At 48.3% G+C, this 23,363-nt stretch overlaps 1 protein-coding gene across 2 annotated transcripts; it reads right to left on the reverse strand.

Moving 5' to 3' along the window:
• Nucleotides 1-8,822: 8,822 nt before the first annotated feature.
• On the reverse strand, nucleotides 8,823-21,227 carry PLAUR (plasminogen activator, urokinase receptor). 2 transcript variants are annotated; one of them, XM_052656383.1, is made up of 7 exons: nucleotides 21,137-21,227; nucleotides 20,153-20,263; nucleotides 18,636-18,779; nucleotides 12,677-12,829; nucleotides 11,783-11,917; nucleotides 10,199-10,345; nucleotides 8,823-9,298 (listed from the first exon to the last, which is right to left on the reverse strand). In XM_052656383.1, the coding sequence occupies exons 1-7, from the start codon at nucleotides 21,186-21,188 to the stop codon at nucleotides 9,045-9,047; spliced, it is 996 nt and encodes a 331-aa protein (XP_052512343.1). In that variant the 5' UTR covers nucleotides 21,189-21,227; the 3' UTR covers nucleotides 8,823-9,044. The 2 variants fall into 2 exon arrangements, with proteins under 2 accessions (XP_052512343.1, XP_052512344.1); XM_052656384.1 differs by lacking the exon at nucleotides 21,137-21,227 and having other exon boundaries at nucleotides 18,636-18,775; nucleotides 20,153-20,218.
• Between the last annotated feature and the right edge of the window lie 2,136 nt (nucleotides 21,228-23,363).

Below are 23,363 nucleotides of genomic sequence, written 5' to 3' on the forward strand. Positions count from 1 at the left end.
GGAAACTCCGTGTTTCTGCATCATTCCTGGGGTGGGAGAGGCTCTGGTGGACACCCAAGCGTCTACCCTCCCCACCCTGCGTCCCTACTCTTCCGGCCCCAGCCTCTCTTTTCGTCCCTGACTGCCTTTGCGCTCTCCCCACTTCTCTCCCATCGTTGGTGCTGACTCACTCCTCCAGACTTGGGTCCCTTTTCCCTCCTGGGAGGTGAGTCTCCCCGAGCCCCCTTCTGTGGGACTTTGTAGACCTGGTGCAGGGTTATCACCCTTATGAGCCAGGAAGAGCAAGAAACCCTGAAAGGCAGGAGACTTCAACCTCTTCTACCATCATTTGACAATCAGGGAAACTGGGATATGCCAACTATGAAAATCCTTTATCTTCATCACTACCCAAAACTCCTCCATTCAGGTCCTCCATCGGACTTCAGCTCCTGGTACCCTTTCTGTTCTCAGTTCCCAGCATCCTCTCTGTCCTTGGGACCCAAGCTCTCATCAGTCTCTATGTACCCAGGACCACAGCTCCAAGTGACTTCTTTCCTTTTCAATTCTCAGTTTACCTTTCTGTAAACTAGAGAAAGGTGTGGGGTTGGATAATCTCCAGTCCTCCCAGAGCTCACAGTCTATGTGTTGAGATAGATGGGAGAGAGGTGTCCAACCTGGATTTGGAACACTGGGTTAGGGAGTAGCTAAGGGTTGTCTTTCCTTTCGAGAATCTATAGGTCCCCCACTCATGGCTTTAACCAATGTCCCCTACTCCAGCTCCAGGGCACCCTGGAGGATGTTGGTTTGGCTCTCATCTATCTTTTTTGGGCCCCACCTTTTCCTCCACATGAGGTTGATTCCTGTTCCAGTCCTACTCCAAGTTATTGTATCCATTGGGATTTTCATGCAAGTGACGGAAAATCCAACCCAACTGGCTTAAGAAAAAGAGGATTGTTTCACATATGAAAAAGTCTTGGGTATGACTGACTCCAGCATTATCTGTCCTAAGGATAAATGGTCCCCTTATGTAGTAGGGTGACTGGTCAATACCCCTGGGACCACATATTTGGGGCTTCATCTTTGCAGAGGGGTAGAGAGAGAAAAGGGCTTCCCAGGTGGCACTAGTGCCTGCCAGTACAAGAGATGCATGTTTGATCCCTGGGCCAAGAAGATCCCCTGGAGGAGGGCATGGCAACCCACTGCAGTATTTATGCCTGGAGAATCTCATGGACCTCTGAGCCTGGCAGGCTACAGTCCATGGGGTCACATAGTCAGACACAAATGAAACCACTTAGCACACACTCACATAGGTATATACCTGAGCTTCCCGGGTGGCGCTGGTGGTAAATAATCTGCCTGCCAATGCAGGAGAAGCAAGCGATGTGGGTTCAATCCCTGGGTTGTGAAGATCCCCTGGAGTAGGAAATGGCAGTATTCTTCAGTATTCTTGCCTGGAGAATCCCGTGGACAGAGGAGCCTGGCAGACTATGGGTCATAGGGTCGCAAAGAGTTGGACACGACTGAAGCGACTTAGCATAGCACACAGCACAGAGAGAGAAAAAGACAGACAGGCTGGGAAAGCCAGGCTATGGGAGCCTGAGCAGAGATAAGAGACTTGAAGAGGCTCCTTCAGCACAATGAGGAAATATTTTTTTTTCCTTAGAACCCTCCTTGAAACCTTCCATTGGGTCTCCTTGGTCCAGATAATGCCACCTGCCTATCACTGAACCAACATCAATGGCCAGGAGATGAGATGAAACTGATTAAATTAGATATGAGCCACAAGCTCCCTCTACCCCCAGGTCAGAGGTGAAATTAGATTTCACAAACAGAAGTAGATATTAGGGAGACAGTTGCTGTCCCTGCTATTTTGAGTGGCAGGGTGGGCTATGCACTGTGGGCTTAACCATTCTTGGGTTTTTGGTCTTGGGATGGTTCAGAGTTTGTTATTTGTTTTCTCAGCATCGTTCTGCAAGATAATAGAAAATATATTGGTCTCTGCCCCTGGTTCCTGACACAGAGCTCCTGAAACCCTTGTAATTACCTAAGTGATAAGAACACCAGGAACAGCTTTGTTCTAATATTTAGTCTTTGACCCTAGCTCCTAACTCAGGTCTCCGGAAATCCTTGTCACTTCTTGGGTGATAAGAGTGTCTTTTGTTCTAATAGGTGACTTATGGTGGCCTCCTGGATGAGGTCTGGTCCCCCAAAAGACCCAACTATGATAACACACTTGAGATTTTCAGCCCCACTCCCCATTCTCTTGAGAAGGGAGAAGGGCTGAAATTGGAATGAAGGATCCATGATGCCTTTGTGATGAAGCCTCTGTAAAAATCCCGATAGTATGGGGTTCAGGGAGCTTGTGGGTTGATGAACACACTCAGGGGCTGGGAGAGTGACATGCCTGAAAAGAGAATGGAAGTTGTGTGCCCCTGGGCACAGACCTTGCCCTGTGTGTCTCTTCCATCTGACTGTTCATCTGTATTCTCTATCATATTCTTTTAAAGTAAAAGGAAGTCACTGTTTCCCTGAATTCTGTGAGCCGCTCTAGTGGGTTAATCAGACCTGAAGATGGGATCATGGGAACCTCTGGTTTGTAGCCGATTGGTCAGAAGCACAATCTGGACTTCTGGTCGTCATTGGATGTGGAAAGTAGGGGACTGAGTGCTTACTCTGTGGGATCTGAGGCTATTTCCGGGTAGATAGTGTCAGAATTAAGTCACAGAACAGCCAGCCAGGGTCACAGAAAATTGCCTGGTGTGGGGAAGCACTCCCCACATTTGATGACCTGAAGTGTTGTGAGTGTGATCCTAGTGTGAGAGTAGAGGAGACTCACAGGAGAAAGACACAGTAGGGAAAAACTGAGTTGTTCCCTCTACAGAAAGAAGACTGGGTGGGCATTTTCCCCCAATACACATTCCCTCCTCCTTTGTTCTTTCCTAAGAGAATCCTGATTTTGTTCAGGCATCAACTTTTCTTTAATAGTCAGCTGATGTGTGGGAAGTCCTAGGAGCAGGGTCTGAATATACTTTGTTAAATATTGTAGTTCCATGCCTCCTTCTAGTGCAAGGGACGAGGCATGAAACAAATCAGGCAAATAAAACGCGGGAAAGGCAAGTCACCCTGGAAGTTTTGGGATAAGCTTTCTTTGTTTTGAAAAAGAAGAGAAGAGATGGCCCTTTGTTATTGCGTCTGAATGTGGGTGTGATGCCTGGAACTGCAGTGGCCTTCTTGAGGCCATGAGGCAGATATACTTGAATGGATCCTTTGGGACATAATGGAAACATTGAATAAGTCAACCCAGGAACTGCCCTAACTCATGATCTCTTCTGTGAGATCATTAATTTCCTCTTTGTTTCAACCATTTTGAGTTGGGTGTCCTTTTAAATACAGCCCTGACCACCATATTGCCTGCAATTCAGATAGAATCCAGGGAGGCATCCCTGCTTACAGGTTAAAACATTTTAAGTGGTAGTTTTCTTTGTCAGTTGCTCCCCCATCCTTGTGATAAGCTCTCTCTCATAGAGGTGGTTTTCTCAGCTTCGCCTGAGTGGGTTGCCTACCAGGAGAATTGCCTGAGTGGCAGATGCTTGTTTACACTGTGCACAAATGTATCATGGCTCTGATATAAACTTCCCTGCCCATAGCAGAGGAGGTTGTTGGCAGAGTCCTGACCCAAACTGGACTCCACCAGAGAAGAGTGAGAAGAGCCTGTTCATTAAAATATTATAACCAGACACAAGTAGTTCTTGGTACTTGACATTTCAAGGGCATGTTCGGCTACTGTGTTTGAGGCTGGAGGTAGTCTGAGGAGACAAAAATAAGGTGAAAGCCCAGTCCATGAAGGAAGCCACACACTCAGAGTAAGAGAGAGTGACACAGAGAGGCAGATTTTGCAAAAGGGAGACAATACTGATTTTGCCCAGCTTTTCAATTCTGTTTCTTGTCCCTGGTGCAGCCCAGAGACCTAGCTCTTGCCTGGATTCTAAACTTCCAATAATGCTGTCGTTTTTTGCTTGAGTCAGCTCAAACAGATTTTCTTTCTTGCAACTGAGATCCCTGAACAAAAACTTGAGAGCCATTAATGATGAGGTCCTGATCACAAGGTCTGGTGTAGAACATTATGAGAAATTTATCTCTAGCCTCATAGCTGCACCACGGGACATGTATTTCCATCCTTTGATCCCCACTGTAGGGCATCATGGGAGACGCAATCCTACCCTCCAGTCTCTGCCATAGGGTCTCATGGGAAATGCAGTCCTAGCCTCAATTTCAGCTGTAAATCATTGTGGGAAATGTATTCCTAGCCTCCAGTCTCTGCTATGGGGGTATCATGATGAATGCAATCCTAGTCTCCAGTTATCACCCAGGGGAGCAACCTGAGGGTCCCTAACCCACACCTCAACTGTCTTAATAAAACAAGTACACTTCCCTTAGACAAAAAGGTAAGGAAGCCATCCTCCCCCTCATTTCTAAGAAAAACCTCACTCTGGGCAAACTTGCAAAAAAAAACACAAAAAAAACAATTGACTATCCCTTCTAGCTGCTTTTTCTTTTCTTTTTTACAGGACAGGAACAAGAGAGCCTTAACCACATGACACCGGTATAAGCTGACGGGACTTCAAAACTGGGACAAGGGTTGCTCTGCAGCTTATTACCATCTTATTGTAATATTAAGATCTCCGCTCCCGGCGTCATATTGGTACAATCCAATTCCTGTCCAGCCACCAAAGGGTCATTCAAGGGCAGAAAAGAGTTCATTACAGGAAATCAGTACCTATTTCCACAAATCAGGGTGACATGAGACCCCCGCCCCTAATAACTCTTCTTCACCCTTTTCTATAAAAAGCTTGTCCCCCACTTGTAATCTGGAAGAAGGTATCTTTAGAGCATGGGAGGTCCAACCCGTCAATCCTAAAGGAAGTCAGTCCTGAATATTCATTGGTAGGACTGATGTTGAAGCTGAAACTCCAACACTTTGGCCACCTGATGTGAAGAACTGACTTATTAGAAAAGACCCTGATACTGGGAAAGATTGAAGGCAGGAGGAGAAGGGGACGACAGAGAATGAGATGGTTGGATGGCATCACTGGATGGACATGAGTTTAAGCAAGCTCTGGGAATTGGTGATGGACAGGGAAGCCTGGCGGGCTGCAGTCCATTGGGTCCCCAAGAGTCGGACATGACTGAGCGACTGAACTGAACTGATCCCTTCTCCATTCCTGGACCACTGAATAAAAATCTGCCTTGCAACAAACTTCTGGACCCACTGGCGCGGAAGGGTGGGGCAGAGAGGGAAGTGAGGGCTGCTTTTCAGTAAGTTTCTGCTGCTGTAGAGAATCACAGCAGAATGGTGAAAGTAGCCTCAATTTTAATTATGAAGCATCTCAGAAAATGTCATCTTAGCCTCATCTCTGCTTAAGGGTATCATGGGAAATATAGCCTTAGGCCAGGTTTTGTTGTAAGATACCACCCAAGATGTCCTCTTTCCTTCCCTCCCTTCCTCCTTTGTTCATGTCCTGGGCTCTAATCTAGAAACTGGGAATAAAGTAGTGAGCAAATAAAAGGATTTACTCTTTATGGAGAGTCTTGTGGGGAGAGTTAGCAAAAACCAGACAAACAATTGATTATTCTAGCCAACCATTGCAGCATAACAAAATACCCCAAAACTCAGCCATGTAAAACCACAGCCTCTTTATGATTCTGTGGGTCAAGAATTTCAGCAAGGCACAGTGAGGTCAGTGTGGATTGACTCATCAATGGACAGGAGCCAACAGCTGGAGATGGATGAGTTTCTTCATCTGGGGCCATATATTGGAAACTTTGGTTCTGTGTGGGTTGAATTGTGTCCCCCCAAAATATGTTGAAATCCTAACTCCCAGGTTCTATGAATGTGACCTTATATGGAAATAGGGGGGCTTCCAGGCAGAGGGTGCATGTTTGATCCCTGGTTGGGGATCTAATATCCCACATGCTGAGGGGTACAGCCAAAAAGTAAAAAAAAAAAAAAAAAAAGGAAAGAAAGGTAGATTGGTATATTAAGATGAGGTCAAACTGGATTAGGGTGGGCCCCTAAATCCAATGATGGGTGTCCTCATACAAAGAGGGAGATTTGGAGACTCACCGCCATATTGACAGGAAAGAAAGTCATGTGATAACAGGCAGAGACTGGAGTGATGGATGCAGCCACAACCCAAGGACTGTTGAGGATTGCTGGCAAAGAAGGCTGAGTGCCGAAAAATTGATGCTTTCGAACTATGGTGCTGGAGAAGACTCTTGAGAGCCCTTTGGACAGCAAGGAGATCAAACCTGTCAATCCTAAAGGAATCAACCCTGACTATTCATTGGAAAGTGAAAGTGAAGTCGCTCAGTTGTGTCCGACTCTTTGCAACCCCATGGACTGTAGCCTACCAGGCTCCTCAGTCCATGGGATTTTCCAGGCAAGAATACTGGAGTGGGTTGCCATTTCCTTCTCCAGGGGATCTTCCCAACCCAGGGATCGAACCCAGGTCTCCTGCATTGTAGGCAGAAGATTTACGGTCTGAGCTACCAGGAAAGCCCCAAAGACTGATGCTAAAGCTGAAGCTCCAACATTTTGGCTGCCTAATACAGCCAAAATTGGAAAAGACCCTGATGCTGGGAAAGATTGAGGGCAGGAGGAGAAGGGAGGGACAGAAGATAAGATGGTTGGATGGCATCATCGACTCAATGGACACGAGTTTGAGCAAACTCCAGAGATAGTGAAGGACAGGGAAGCCTGGTGTGCTGCAGTCCATGGGGTTTCAAAGAGTCAGACACGATTGAGCGACTGAACAATAACAACCCAGAAGCAAGGAAGAGGCCACGAAGGATTCTTCCCCAGAGCTTTAGAAGGAGTACGATTCTGCTAGCACCTTAATTTTTTTGTTTCTAACATCCAGAATGTCTGTTGTTTGAAGCCACCTCGTTGGTAAGTTTCGTCACTTATCGTGGCAGTCCTGGGAAATGAAATCATCTGGGCCTCTCAGGTCTCCTGCACTTCGCATCTGCTGGGTTGCCACTTCCAGGGTAGCTCCTTGGTTCTCTTGCCTGGTGCCTGGCTGAGATGGCTGGAACCTCTGGGGCTCTCTCTACATGTGGCATCCATGCATGAGTAGCTTGGGTGTCCTCAGAGCATGGCAGTCTTGGTGCAGGAGGACTTTGACATGGCAATCAGCCTCCCACGGTGCTACTTCCACCATATTCTAGGTTTGTAAAATTTATTATTATTTGACCGTGCTGGGTCTTAGTCGTGACATTCGAACTCTTAGTTGCAGCATGTGAGATCTAGTTACCCGAGCTGGGATCGAACCCGGGTCCCCTGCTTTGGGAGCATGTAGTCTTAACCACTGGATCACCAGGGAAGTCCAAGAGGTGATACTGACCCCATCCTTTTAGGCCACCACAATGACAGTTGGTGATATATGATTTGTGTGTGAATGTGCTCAGTCATGTCCAACTCTTTGCAACCCCATGGACTGTAGCCCACCAGGCTTCTCTGCCCATGGGATTTCCCAGGCAAGAATACTGGAGAAGGCTGCCATTTCCTACTGCAGGAGATCTTCCTGATGCAGGGATCGAACCCTCGTCTCTTGCATCTCTTGTATTGGCAGGTGGCTTCTTTACTGCTGAGACATCTGGGAAGCCTGGATATATGATTTGAGAAGATCTGAAAAAGAAATCCTTTCTCTGAGAGTGGGCAGGAGGGGACAGGTTGGGAGTTTGGGATTGACATATAACACCACTAGATTTAAAATGGGGCTTCTCTAGTGGCTCAGGTGGTAAAGAATCTGCCTGTGATGCTGGGGACCTGGGTTTGATCCCTTGGTCAGGAAGATCCCCTGGAGAATGGCTCCCCATTCCAGTTTTCTTGCCTGGAGAATCCCACGGACAGAGGAACCTGGTGGGCCACAGTTCATGGGGACACAAAAGACTCAGACATGACTGCGCGGCTAACACTTTCACTTTCATGTATATGTATAACTGAATTACACTGCTGTACTCCTGAAACTGACACAACATTGTTCATCAAGTATATTCCAATATAAAATAAAAATTGAGAAGAGAAAAGAAACCCTGTCCTCCACCTGCCCCCAGATACCATGGAAAATGTTCTTTTTCTTCATAGCATTCCAGGGAAACAATTTTGTCTCTGCAGGCTTGCCTCAGCAAACCATGGAAAACATGAATTCTGCTATGTTGTGGTCAAAGAGTACCATTGAAATGGTAGTTCTCACAAAAAATAAATTAAAAAAGAAACAAAAGAAATGGTAGTTCTGGCCTTTTCTCAGTTGGCCTGAGAGCATCCTAGGAAATATAGCCCAGCCTTTATCTCCTGCCCACAGAGCAGCAGGGGTATGAAGTCCTGTCCTTAGTCCTCATGGCAGGGCTCCCAGGAGTCATCTCCTATTCATCTCCTGTCTCAGAGCCCCCTAGGAAACGCAGACATGTCCCTTTAGAGCAACAAAATAGTCTTGACCTTTGGATGTGGGAGAAGAGACTGGAAGGTTAATGCTTGGGTCAGTGAGTTGGAAAGTTGCATTTGGAGGCCAGAAATAGATGTGGAGGTGGCTTTGGGTGGAAGGCTGCGTGGGACAGCTCCCAAGGCCAGGGTCTCTAATGCCTGGGTCCTACAATATGACCCCCTAATTTCAGGGGCCTGTGAAAAGGTGGCGCGCCCCCTCATTCATCCTCTCTGGAGAAGGGCAGATGCGGCCTTGTTCACTGGTTCAAAAATCTTATTTTTCATACTTTAATACTGAACTTATATTTCGGTATAAAATATTAAATAAAACAAATATTAATTAATAATAACAATAGCCACAACACTATCAATAATCACATGAGCTCTCTCCTGCTGGCCGGCAGCCTTTTGCTAGCTTTTTTCCTCTGGTTCTCACAGCTCTCTCTCTGGGCAGCTGGGAAAACTGAAGCCCAGAGAGGGCAGTCCACTGGCCTGAGGTCACACAGTAAGTTGGTAGGGCTGGGAACTGAGGGAAGGGCAAAGGGGTCCCCTGGATCCAGCCAGTGTGGTGGGAATGTGGGGTTCAAGTGCAGAGGAGAGTGGCTCCCCAAAGTCTGGCAGTCAACAGCAGGCTGACAAAGAAGCTGAGGTGGGCAGGGCTGGTCTGGGGGGCACCCCCCTTGCGGGGCTGGGCGTCCCTGGCTGGGTGGTTACAGCCATTTCCAGTACAGCAAGAGACGTTGACGTGGGTGAGGTCAAAGGCTTCAGCCACGTGGAGGCTTTGGCACCACGAGGGGGCTGCGCAGCCTCTGATGGTGTAGCTTGGGTTCCTCAGTCCTGAAGAGAGAGAAGGACCACGTGAGACTCCGAGTTCTGGGGACTGGAAACTGGAATTCTCACTGCATGACGCGCCACCTCGTGGTGGGTGCCACCTGGAAAAGCAGCCGGTCTAAGCCGGGTGCAGGGATGCCTGGGCTTTCCCTCAGACCCTTCCAGGGGCTCTGTGAAGTCAAAATTATTCTCATAATAATGCTACAACCTCACTTGCCTTTTTTCTTTTTTTCTCTCACAAGGGGTTTCCTAGAAACCCAAGGGCATGTGATCTTGCAACAGACTGAATGCAGAGGCAAATATGAGGGTCCAGCTGTCTTCTATTAAGCCAGACATTAAAGAGATTGCAAAGAACAATGTCCATCTTCTCGCTCACTTTTTTTTCCTTTTGGAAAATATCTCCTTTTTTTTTCCCCCATAAAAATATGTTCACATGTCATGAGTTTTCAATTGTTCTTTTAAAATGAATAAGTACATTTTCAAGTCTCTTGGTTTTCATTTCTAATGCAGTAAATAGCTACAGACGTAACTGACATAAACAGTAAGTTTTAAGAGCATCAAGGAATTTTGAGACCCCAAAGTTTGAAAAGCTCTGGAATAGAGGAACCCGGCCCTGGACACCTCAGGATGGAATCTCATGAGGTCCACAGAAGTCCCACCCACCCACGGAAGCTCCACTCCCCCACAAATAAATCCACTTGTCTGTAGGGCAAATACCCACTTCCTAATGGAGGAGTCCTAAGTCCTTGCTACACTTTGCACCCTCCTGAAGGAAGTCCTACCTTTTCCAACAAGACGATCCATCTCAATTAAGTCCAGTTTCATAGGAGGTTACCTCTTGCAGAACCCCCCCCCCCCAACACACACACAACTCCCCACCCCCCTCAAGCATCCAAGTATCCTCACCTTTAGTGCCTGTCGCTTCCAGACATTGATTCATAGGGCCGCGGCAGTCAATGAGGAAAGTTTCTTCAGAGGAACACCTGTGGGCGCTGTTCCCCTCACAGCTGTAACACTGCAAGCCGTTTGGTGGCAGGTTTTGAATCTCCAGGACTTGGGAGAAGATCAGTGACAGAGAAACCAAGGAAATTAGCCCGAAGGGTTTCCCACCGTTAGGTCTCCAGGACTCCCCGCTCTCAGCCAGAGATGTCATGGCGCTCCCTTGTGGTCAGACCTTGGAACAGCACCCTCTTTGGGCGGGGGTGAGGGTTGCGGGGGTGGTTCTTTGAGGCTTGTGACAGAAATCTCCCCACGAACCCTCACCTGCCTAGACTCTGGATAAGGCGAAACAGTCCCTGCCTTCAGAGAACTTACGATTTAGAGCTACACTGTCCCTGGACTTCCCTAGTGGTCCAGTGGTTAAGAATCCACCTGCCAAAGCAGGGTACCTGGGTTCGATCCCTGGTCCAGGAAGATCCCACATGCGGCGGAGCAACTAAGCGTGGGGGCCACAGCTTTGGAGTCTGGGCTCTAGAGCTGGAGAACCACTGACTACTGAACCCCGCGTGCCCTAGGGCCCGTGCCCTGCAACAGAAGCCACTGCAATGTGAAGCCCACACACTGCAACTAGAAAGTAGCCCTCTCTCTGCAGCTAGAGAGAGCCCATGGGTAGCAACAAAGATCCAGTGCGGCCATAAAAAGAAATAACAAATAAATAATAGAGCTACACTGTCCCATTTGATAGGCACTAGCCACCTGTGGTTGTTTCCACTGACACTAAACTGAATATGGAATGAAATCCAAAATTCAGTTCAGCTGCTCAATAGCCATACGTAGTAGAGGCTACTCTATTGGGCAATACTGATGCGGAAATTTCCATCACCATCGAAAGTCCTGTTGGCCAATAATTGTTTGCAGAGACAGAGTAACACAAAGGATCTAGATTATACTTGGGAGGGCAGAGTTAGGGACATCTTTCCTGAGGATGATGCTTTAAAGCTGAGACCTGATGAAGGAGAAATAGCCAGCCAGGTAAACTCCTAGGGGAGATGTGTTCCCGGTGGAGGGTACTGTATGTGCAAAGGCAATGAGGCAGACACATGCTGGGTTACAGACAGCATAATAGAAGCTTCGGACAGCATTTTAAAAGCAAGTGGAAGGCACTGAAATGTTTGAGGAAGAGGGACATGCTTTGATTTACATTTAAAAAAAAATCACTCTTGCTGCTGTGTTGAATGTAGGCTGTAAGGTAGCAGGAGGGGCAGCAAGGTCATTGCAACAATCTAGGTGAGAGGCCATGATGGCTGGGACCAGCGTGGTGAGCAGTGGAAGGATTCAAGAAGATGTAGAAGCATAAAGCACAGGTCTTGGTGAGGCTTTGATGGTCTCCTTGAATTCCCACAAAATCTTTCTTGAGAAAGGGCTTAATAGGTCCATTTTTTTTTTCCAGAGGAGAAAGCAGAGTGGAGGGGTTTGCCTGTGAACAACCAGCCTGAATGCACCTCTCTGCCCCCAGTCCTAGGTCTTGTGCCAGGTCCCCTGCCCCCTCACCTGGGCCCGCATTGCATTTGGTGGTGTTGCAGCACCGCAGGAAGTGGAAGGTGTGGTTGTTGTGGAAGCCGGTGGGGCCTGGGCAGCCAGGAAGGATGCCGCAGCCTTTCATGTGGCGCTCATCCTCTGGATTCTCTGTGGGGACAGAGGAGGTCAGACTGTTGCTGAGGAGCTGGGCCTGAATTGGTCACCTGCCCATCTTCTGCTTCATCCTTCACTATAGGACTCTCACTGTATGAGGGGCAGCCATACATCCAAGAGACACAGATTCCAGCCTCCATGGGTATAGTCAGGGCTCCTCAAGTGGCACTAGTGGTAAAGAACCCTCCTGGCAATGCAAGGGACATAAGAGATGCGGGTTCGATTCCTGGGTTGGGAAAGTCCCCTGAAGGAGGGCACAGCAACCCACTCCAGTATTCATGCCTAGAGACTCCCAAGGACAGAGGAGCCTGGTGGGCTACGGTCCGTAGGGTAGCCAAGAGTTAGACATGACTGAAGTGACTTAGCATGCACACATGGGCATAGTCATGTGGCTAAGTTCTTGTCAATATGATCTAAGTAAAAAGGCTTATGGGACTTGCAGAAAGGAGAAGCTTTACTAAAGCAGGGCCACCCCCCTTTGGCCCCTTCTTTGGGGCACGAGGTCTGGTGCTCAGGCAACCATCTTGGACCATGAGGCAGTCTTGCAAACGGAAGCAACATGTAAGACACGAGAAGGCATCTGGTGACTGTAGAACTGTCTCAGTGGCCCTAGACTTCCCATCACTGGGCTTCCTGTGTGAGTACTAACTTTATACCTTGCTTATCTCCCTGTTATTTAGGGGGTTGTTGTTAAGTGCAGCCTTTGGGAAGAACAAAGCTGGGAAGGGGAGTTGCTGGCATGTTGGGGCTCACCTTTCAGGCTCCGGTGGGTTATCACATCCACGCACTGATCTCTAGATTTGAGGCATTGCATGCTCTGGTCCCAGCCCCTCTCACAGGTGAGGTCTGTCGAGGCACAGGAAGCACATTCAAGGTAGCGGTTTCTGGAAACAGTAGCATCTGGACCTGTTTGGGGAGGAGCAGGAGGGTGAGACCCCCACGGGAGGAGTCCTAGAGACCTGTCTTGCTAGAGGACTCACCTGCACATCAGTTCTTCCTTATCCCACTCTTCAGCCAGTCAACAAGTTCTGCCCATCCTATCTCCTAAATCTTCTTAGGATCCATCCCTTCCTTTCCAGCTCCATGACCAGGTCAGACCTCCTTCAATACCAGCTTCCTCCCTGGCCTCCTGGTTTCCATTCTTGCCCTTTCCACTCCAGTGCCTCCCACATGGCCCTAGAACGATGCTTCTAATACTCAAATTGAACCCAGTCTCTCCTCTGCTCAACTCTTGCATGGGTCTCCAGTGCCCTCAGAATAAAATCCAAGAAACTCAGGGTGGCATTCAAGGCCCATCAAAGACTGGCTCCTGGCCACCCTTCCTGCCTCCTTTCTCTCCCCCATCTGCTCAGACCCTATAGCAGCTTCCCTCAGTCCCCAAGTGTAAGTGCTGACTCCCACCCAGCCTTTGCTTCTGCACAACACTTTACCCTGCTCCCTAATTTCCCTATCTCCTACTCGTTCTTCAGGAGTCGTCTTCCCTAATTTTTACCTCCTCCAAGAAGCCCTCCTTGACCTCCCAGGCTGGATTAGGTGCCCCTCTGGGCTCTCCAGTCCCAGCTCTGTCTATTTTGGATCATCTCTGTTTGTACTAAGTTCCAGGTAGAGCCTGGGCTATCTTGTGTGCCAACATGACCCAGCACAGGGCCAGGGCCAGATAAAATAGTCAATAAATATTAATTAATTATTACTATTATTTTTTGGCTGTGCTATCAGCATAGGAGATCTTAGTTCCCTGAACAAAGATGAAACCCACCCTCTGAGCACTGCAAGCACGGAGTCTTAACCACTGAACCGTCAAGGAGGTCCTGCAGCAACAGGGCTCCCCACTCGTGTCATAGGTCGAAGTCTCACTTGACTGATCTGCGATCACTTTGCCTCTCGCATGGACCTTCCCGTCCAGGCCAAGTGGATCAATTAGTTTTTCCTGGAAACACCAGAGTCATTCCTCTGCCCAGACCTTGGCTCACACCATCCCCAAGCCTGGCATGCCCTCTCCTTGCTGACCCCAGATATCCAAGTTTGAGTTTGAGCCAAGTCTTAGAGAAATTAGAGGGCTCTCTCAGCCAAGACACTTAACTGGCAGGCCAGCAGCTGTAATTAGGTGAAGCACTTACCTTCAACGCCAAACCTTCCCCACCCCCTCCCCAAAGAAAAATAACTTAAAAGGCCAACAACCCACATCTTCTCCAACAGCCCACGTCTTCTCATATGAACCACCATGAAAATGAAAATACAAATTGCCATCATTGCCAACATAGCTGTCTCACGTCACCCATGGGTCTCCTTCGTGAGCTCTCCTTCTTATGTTGCTCTTCTGAATGTGGATGATACCCAGGCTCTGTCTGAGGTCCTTTTTTCATTTCTCATGGTATATACTCTCTCCCATTGGATGTGATCATTGACATTGCTTCATCTCCACCTATCTGCGGAGAAATCACGAACCTCTCTCCAGGCAAGACTTTCCTCTGCACTCCACACCTGTACGCCCACGGGTCTCCTGGCGGTCCCCTGGCTATCTGTCAAACACCTGAATCTCTGCCTGGCCCCAACACGACTCTCCATTTTTCTCCAAACTGCTGCTTCTCCTGAATTCCATGTCTCTGAGGTGGACCCATCTGGTCTCCCAGGGTAGACACTTGGCAGACTCCTTGCTCTTCCATATCTAGGCATCAATCTAAACACCCCAACTTCCCTATCTTCTGTAATCCTTTTGCCATATTGCTTCTGATCTCCATTAAGCATATTCTATTGAGTTCTTAATGTTAGACCCTGTTCTCTATTTCCTGTTGGACTCATTTTAAAATGGATTCCAGATTTCTGCTAAAAATTATCCTTTCCTCTATTTTCTTGAAGATATTGATCATAGCTATTTTAGACCTCCCCTGTCTAATAACTCCAATATCGGATTCACGACAAGTCTGTTTCTGTTGTGGGATTTTTCTCTTGGTTTCCCCAGTCGATTTGTCCTGTTTATTTTCTTCAGGATACCTTGTATGTTTTGATTAGATGCCAGACATAGATAACAAGTTGTAAAGCTTTAAATGATTTTATCTTCTGCCAAAGAGAGATTAGATTTTCTTCCCGTAGGAACTGGATGTAGGCATTTTCGTGCGGTGCTTAGGTCATTCAGTCATGTCCGACTCTTTGCGAATCCCACGTACTGCAGCCCACCAGGCTCCTCTGTCCACAGGGATTCTTCAGGCTGGAGGGCCATGTCCTCTTCCAGGGGGTCTTCCCAACCCAGGGATCGAACCCAGGTCTCCTGCATTGCAGGCAGATTCTTTACTGACCAGGGCTGGTCAATTTCTGGTTTTGCCCTTATTCTTGGGGTGTGGTCTCAGAGGAAAGCCTGAGACTTCTCTTTCCAATTTGGCAGCTTCAGTCTCCCAGCATCACATGCTCGCTGGAATTCCTGCTCAGTTCTGTAGTTTCCCAGATACTAATTTCTGTAGAGTTTCTTGGAGCCTAACGCTATGCACATACGGCTCGCCAATGACTTGAAGGAAATGTGCAGATTTGGGGACTCCCTTTCCTGTGGTTCCATGCATTCCACGATTTTACTTCTCGTTTTCCAGACACTCTGGCAGCCCCGGGTTTCAACCTCTGCCTTCTCAGTCTAGCGACAATCTCTTTCTATCTGCGTTCCACTTCCCTTCCAGAGCAGTGAATTGGCAGGTGCACTCAAGGTAAAAGCCAGCTTGTCTCTGGAATTCAACTTCTGTGCTTCCCTTATTTTAAGGATTGGAGCACCTCTACTTCCTCTCTCCATTTGCTGCTCTTGAGTGACTTCAATGATTGTTTATAATTTATCCAGCTTTTGTAACTATCATTGGTGGTAGATAGTCGGGGTGGGGGGGGTGGGTGGAGTTGGTCTGAGACAAGTAACTCCACATGACCAGAACTGCATACCTGCCCTCACCATCTAACCCATCATTAAGTTATGCTTATCTGCCTGCTAAATAGCTCTTAAATCCATCCACTTTTCTCCATCTGCTGATCAGACAGACACTGTCTTCTTCTTTTTTTGTTTTTAGACACGCCACGTGGCATGTGGAATCTTAGTTCCTTGACCAAGGACTGAGCCCATATCCCCAGCAGTGGAAGCATGAGGTCTTAACCACTGGATTGCCAAGGAAGTCGTACACTCCCTTCTTTATCTGGACAACCTCACACACCTCCAGGTTGGTCTCCCCTAATCTCAGGGACGGGGGAGCCTGGTGGGCTGCCGTCTATGGGGTTGCACAGAGTCGGACACGACTGAAGCGACTTAGCAGCAGCAGCAATCTACCTTCCCTCTATCATTTCTTCCTGCCAATCTGTTTTCCACTCTGAGGTCAGAATGCATGCCTGCTAAGTTGCTTCACTCTTGTCCGACTCTCTGAGACCTAATGGACTGTAGCCCGCCAGGCTCCTCTGTCCGTGGGATTCTCCAGACAAGAATACTGGAGTGGGCTGCCACACTCTCCTTCAAGGGATCTTCCCGACCCGGGGATTGAACCCACATCTCTTACATGTCCTGCACTGGCAGCTGGGCTCTTTACCAATAGTGCCACCTGGGAAGCCGGAGGTCAGAACAACTTGTGCATAAACACAGATCTGATGGTGACCCTGCAGCCTTTCAGGACCTCCCAGTGCTCCTCAGATGAAGTCCATATTCCCCACTACAGTCTAGAAGGCCTTGTATAATGTGACCTTGCCAATTTCATCAGTTCCTCTTGCCCCATCTTGTCCTTCCTCCAGCCATGCTAGTTTCACTGTCCTCTGTTGCTTTTGTATCTGTTGCCCCTTCTGTCTGGAAAAACCCTTTCCACCGTCTTTTTAACAGCCTGACCCCTCCTCCCTCAAGACCCAGCTTAGCTGTCACTTCCTAGAGGAAACCTCCTCTGGCCTGAGTCATTTATCTCCTCTAGGGTCCTACAGCCCCTCCTCATAGTTATCCCAGCTCTGATCACTCCCTGGTCTCTGTTTGCCCCATCTCAGCCCTGATGATTCTGGACTGTGCTTCCCTATTACAGCTCTGACCTCTCTGGTCTGTTTCCTCTGTCAGGGTCCTGACACCTTTCTCTGTGCTTCCCTGATCCCAGCTCTGACTGGGGGCAGGGCAGTCACTGTTTGGTGATGGTCTATCCTGCCCCCTCCCCGCCTCCCACCCCTGCCATATATACACACATTACAGGACTATGAGCCCCAGCGGGGCAGGGCTCAAGGCTGCCTTGGCCATTGCTATGTCCCCAGCATCACAGAAGAACAGTTGTGTCTGATTCTTTGTGACCCCATGGACTGTAACCCACCAGGCTCCTGTGTCCATGGGATTCTTCAGGCAAGAAAAATGGGTTGCCATTTCCTCCTCTGGGGAATCATCCCGATCCAGGGATTGAACCCACGTCTGTTACATCTCCTCATTGACAGGTGGGTTCTTTACCACTATCGCCACCTGGGAAGCCCATTAAAATCCCTATGTCCCCAAGATCCCCTAAAGAGGAAACACCAGGCCCAGTAGGAGGCCTTGAGGGAAATAGGTCCCGACTGGTCAATGTCCTCTGCACTGACCAGTGCTGTTAACTATTTTGGTTGTTATCACTGATTACAAGTGTTCCTGAGACTCAACTGTTACTGCTGTCCTTTGGCACATCTAACAGAAAGGAAGCCAACATCCTCTCTCTTGTCACTTCCTTGAAAATAAACATCTGATTCAATTCCCACCAAGGGATGAAAGTTTGAGGTCGGGATCAGTGAAAAGCTAGCAGAATCAGGGCAGATGAAAAACAAGGGCAAAACTGAGTGCAGACGCAGGCGCTCTGTTGACTGATATCACTGTGACTGGACTGGTCTTAACACATTTCCTTTCTCCCCAGGGCCAGAAAGAGGAATCTCTGCTCGACCCTGCACCGTGGGCTCCTCCTTCCTATCCTTCCTCTCCTGTGAGTATTCGGAGGAATTTGAGCCTTTCTAAGTCTTTTTCTTACACTGACGGACCAGCGCCTAAAGTCATGAAACTCTACAAAAAGCCTTGCAAAAGTTTCTTCACATTCTTTTTTCATCGCCCAACTCAAGAATTGAGTCTAGGGAACTTTACCAGCCCATGGCAGCCTGTCTGGCTCCCTCCTCTTTTGACTTCCTTTAAGGACTTTGAGTCACTGGCATCACTGGTCTTTGTATCTTGGTCCCTTGCTAAGATACGAAGCATCTGTTGCCTGAACCATCTCCTGTCCCAAGAGAAAAATGAGATGGCAAAATGTCAGTGAGATAACTCACCCACCACTGAAATGGGTGTATGTATACACAGCTTCTTAAAGGCCGGTGATATATCTTATAAATGACAACCACACACACAGAGACACACAAGCAGTGCGGGATGGGATAGGATGAGATGAGTTTGTAGTTGGGAGTGGGGCCAGTGACAGTCTGAGATGAGCTGAGATTGATTGGGGGATGGGATTAGAGATGTGTTCAGGAGGAGGATGGGTTTGAGTTGGAGAGTGTTGGGGATAAAATAAAGTTGGGGAAGGGATTGGGGTTGGGGATGGAAATGGAGTCAGGTTGGAGATTTGTTTAGGATAAGGAAAGGTTTTAGCTGGGGGAATCAGTCCTGGGGTAAGGCATGGAGCTGGGGTTGGGGTGGCCCCAGATTGGGGATAAGACCAGGGTGATGTTAAGACTGGGATGGGGATGTTTTCGGGTTGGGGATGGCAAAGGCTGCCCTACTCACCAGGGTTGGGCTTGTTGCACAAGTCTGACCTGCACACGGCCTCTGAAAGGGTGATGATCTGATTTCCAGCCCGATAGCTCATGGACCTGTTGGTCTTGTCCGGATGGGTACAGCCTTTTCTCATCACATTCATCTTGTTGCTGCCTATGAGGAATGTCTCTTTGTCACCCCCAGAAACTCCCCTGGACCCAACCACCCTCTGACACTCCTGGTTATAAAGTCACCTGCTCCCAGCACCGACCCCTGCCAGGCCTCTTCTCTTAATTGAGTCCAACTCTGTCTTTTCTAGACTTACCCATCCTCCCCATCAACCTCTATACCAGAAGCCTACTCTCTCTTAATGACAACACTGTACCATTCTGGATCCATCAACTCCTCCCTCCCAGCTTGGAGATCTTAACAGAGAGAGGCCTCTAGTAGGAATCATTAAAGGAAAATGCTTTGAGCTTACCAAAAAGTACAAGAGAATGATATAATAAATACTGTGCACTAGTCACAAAACTTTATAAAATATTAGTATTTTGTTATATTTGTTTCAGATTTTTTTTTTTAAAAAAAGAGAAACCGAGTTTAAAAGATAGTTAAAGCCTCCTGCTTACTGCCCTCCTCCAAATCCCATTTCTCTTATTCCCTGTCTGAAGGCAACCACTGATATAAGTAATTCTCACCGCTGTGTATGCAGAATATATGTTATTGCTTATTTTTACTGTTAAATACTATTTCTAGTAAAGTGTCCAACTCTGCAACATGCCTTTTTTTTTCCTCTTTCAATCTTACATTTTTGAGATGTATCCAGGTTAATACTTACAGCCTTGTGTGTGTGTGTGTGTGTGTGTGTGTGTGTTAGTCGCTCAGTCGTGCCCGACTCTGTGACCCCCATGGACTGTAGCCCTCCAGGCTCCTCTGTCCATGGAATTCTCCGGGCAAGAATACTGGAGTGGGTTGCCATTCCCTTCTCCAGGGGATCTTCCCAACCCAGGGAATGAACCTGGGTCTTCCACATGTCAGGCAGATTCCTTATCATCTGAGCCACCAGGGAAGTCCCCGACAGCCCCAGTTCCTTCATTTCAGCTGCTGTGGGGTATAATGTGTGATTATACTTACAGGTTTCTCCTCTGCTGACCGTAAGTTCAGTCTCCAGTTTTCTGGGTCACAAATATGAGGACTAGGAACATCCTTTTACATGTGTCTCAAGGCAAGTGTGGCTAAGGTTCTTTGGGGTCTCTACATTCCTTGAAGTTTAACTGCTGCTGGTAGGTTATGTTAATCTTTATTTGTATCAGATATTGCCACGTGGCTCTGTTCCGTGGATGAACAAATTTACCTCCCTAACAGCAGAGCCCGCAGTTCCACAACCTCATCGATCTCAGTACTGTCAGATTCTTAAACGCTGTCCATCTGGTGGGCGTGTTACGGGTCTCAGTAACACGTGTTTTTGTTTTTTTTTTCTTGCGTATTTCCCTGATAACTCGTGAGATAAGGTTTCTCGGTCCCTCGCTTTCCCTTCCCCGGCTCACCTTCCCACACACTCAGGACCGTGGTCCTGCAGAGGTCCTGACCAGGAGCACACTCTTCAACACTGCAGCTCGTTGCGTTCTTACACTGGACGCATCGCAGGCCCCAAGAGGCTGGGGGGCAGAGGGAGGGGACGAAAGAAGAGGTGTTATTGCTCTGCGCCAGGATCCTTGCCCGCTCCAAATTCGGAGTCCCCTACCGAGTTATTACTCATTCTCCCGCGGTCCAGAAAACTTTCTGAGTTATTCATTACCTAACCAACTCTCAACTCCTACCCCCCCCCCCCCCCCCCCGCCCTCACAGTTCCAACTCAACTTCCTTTCATTTTTCGACCCGTTTTCCATTTTCCAAAGAAAGGAGGTAAGAGGTCCCGTCGGCTAGGGTATAGTGAAAGGGGAGGAGCCTCGGTACAAGCCCTGCTTCCCTAGCCCCTGGCTCTGCCCGACTCAGCCTGACTCTCCTTAGACCTTGTGTACAATGAGGCGCTGTCCTCCCCGTCTTATGAGCGTGTGTGCGGCGGGGCGGGGGTCGGAGGCGAGGGATCTGATAGAGAGCAGGGGGCTGTGGGAGCCACTGCGACTCAGAATCCCACCTACAAAGGCGGGCTATGGGACCTCGGACCGGTTAGTTAACCTCTCTTTGCCTGTTTCTCCGTAAAAAGGGGTTAAAATAGTTCTGCCCACCCAGTCGGAAGTTGCAAGGAAGAATCTTAGAAGAGAGTCTGGCATAAAGAGCGTATTCACCAGATGATGGCTGTCGTTAAGCTCCTTTGCTCAAGAAAGATTTCCTGAGCGGCTACTGTGTGCCCGGTTCTGTACCGCGGGGGGCGGGGCGCCGAGAACCGGAGAATTATTTGATTGTGGGGTGGGGGCTGGGGATTGAGCCCTCCTTCTCCAAGTCATCAGATTCTGAGCTCTCTTCCCCTCTCCCTTTCCCGCCGTCAGACCCCAGTCCCCAGCTTAGAGGTCCGGGCACCTTGCCCCTACCTGGAATGTAGGTGTGAACCAACAGCAGTAGCAGCAGCGATTTTTGGTCCATGTCCGACGGTGGCTCCTGCTCGCGATCTCCCTGCACCTCTCAGTCTGGCCCCCGGAAGGAGACAGTTTTGTGGCCCTGGGGGCTCCTCCCAGAAGTTTGCGAAAGAGCGAGTCAGCCCCAGATGCGTCCCCCGCCTCCCCTCCCCACCCCTCCCGGACCTTCCTCAAAAACTTCCTTTACCAGGGTGTGGCTAGCTGGGGGTACGGGGGCTGACCCTGCTCTGACTCACGTTGGCGGTAGTCACAGCTATCCCCGGATTGCCTGGGTGTGAATTCCACTTTTCTCTCAATGCCACATCACGGAGAGGAAGGGACCTCACTCTTTAAATGAAAACTTATCCCTTCGGGAATTTTGTGACTATTAGATATTACAGGGCTTTCCTTCGTCTTGTTAGGAAGGATCGTGGTTATATGGGAAAGTGTCTTTCTCATTTAGAGCTGCCGGCTGACATATTTGGGGGTGAAATAATACAGTGTCTCCAATTTACTTTAAAACATTTCAGCCAAGAAGCAGATATTGCTGTTATGACAATGGTTTTGTGGTTATGCAGAAAACTTGTTCTTGTATTCTACAGATGCTGAAATATTTAGAGGCTGAATGTCATTGTTGCATTTGCCTTAAAATACTTTAGGAAAAAAAGAAAGGCAAAATATCATTGTTTAGTTGCTGAGTCGTGTCTGACTTGCTGCAGTCCCACAGACTGTAGCCCACCAGGCTCCTCTATCCATGGGATTTCCCAGGGAAGAATACTGGAGTGGGGTGCCATTTCCTCCTCCAGGGGATCTTCCCAACCCAGGGATTGAACCCGAATCTCTGCACTGGAAGGCAGATTCTTTACCACTGAGTCACAGTTATTTCTTCATTTTAATGTTTATTTGGCTGCACTGGGTCTTAGTTCTGGCATGCAGGATCTCCAGTCTTCTCTGAGACCAGACTGTGGGGGTTCCAGTTTCAGCCAGTCATTAGCTGTGCGCCCTTGTGTATATCACTAAACCTCTGAGATTTTGAGTTGTAGCATGTGGGATCTAATTCCCTGACCAAGGATTTAACCCAGGCTCCCTGAATTTGGGAGCCTGGAGTTTTAGCCACTGGAACACCAGGGAAGTCCCCATAATAAGCGTTTAAAAGAGAAGAATAAAATGCAAAACATGAAATAGCCTCTCCCTCCCAGTCAGAGCAATTTAATGCGGTAGAATTAAATGCCTGAAATGGTCACTGGCCCACATGGAGTGCCTCAACAACCTCTGTCAACATTTACCAAGGACCTGCTCTCTGCCAGGCACTGGTCCAGAAGCTGTGGACCCAGCAGAAATGTCCCTGCCCTTGTGACAGCAGGGAGTAACTATGTATTACCTGGTCTATCGCTGTCAGACTGTGATAAGTAAAATGCAGAAAAACAAATCGGGCTGAAGGAGGTGCCAGGGTACAAGTGAGGTGAGGTTGGTTTTAGGCCAGGTAATCCTGGAGGGCTTTCCTGAGGAGGTGACATTTGAACAGAGGCTGAATGTAGTGAGAATAGATGTTCAGACAGATGGTCCAGGAAGAGTTCCAGGGCAAGGAAACAGTTAGTACAAAGGCCCTGGGGTGGGAGCGGACCTGATGAGACCTAGGAACAGCAGAGAGGCCAGTGTAACTGGAACAGAATCAAGAGGGACACAGTAGTAGGCTGTAAGTAAGCAGTAGCTATCTTTACCACTGCAATAATGATTAAACTATTGTTATTCTTACTAATGTATCAAAGCCTTAAGGTAATCATTTTAATATAAGAAAAGGACTTCCCTTGTGGTCCAGTGGTTAAGAATCTGATTGCTAATGGAGGGAACATGACTTCATTCCCTGGTCCAGGAAGATTCCACATGCTTTGGGGCAACTAAGCCCAAGCCCTGCAACTACTGAGCTCGAGGGCTGCAACTAGACAGTAGCCCTGGATCTCTGCAACTGGAGAAAGCCCACGTGCAGCCGCGAACACCCAGTTCAGACAAAAATAGATGAATGAATTAATAAAAAAGATAAGGTAAGAAAAATCTCAAAGAAATTCTCTTTTCTAAGAGGCAGTATACCTAGTGATTCAGAGTGTCGGGGCTGAGATCAGGCTGCGGGGGGGTCCAGTTTCAGCTACTCACTAGCTGTGTGGCCGTGGGCAGGTTACTTAACCTCTCTGGGCCTCAAGTCCCC

This window comes from Budorcas taxicolor, chromosome 18 (assembly GCF_023091745.1).
Source record: "Budorcas taxicolor isolate Tak-1 chromosome 18, Takin1.1, whole genome shotgun sequence".
In the NCBI taxonomy this organism is placed as follows: domain Eukaryota; kingdom Metazoa; phylum Chordata; class Mammalia; order Artiodactyla; family Bovidae; genus Budorcas; species Budorcas taxicolor.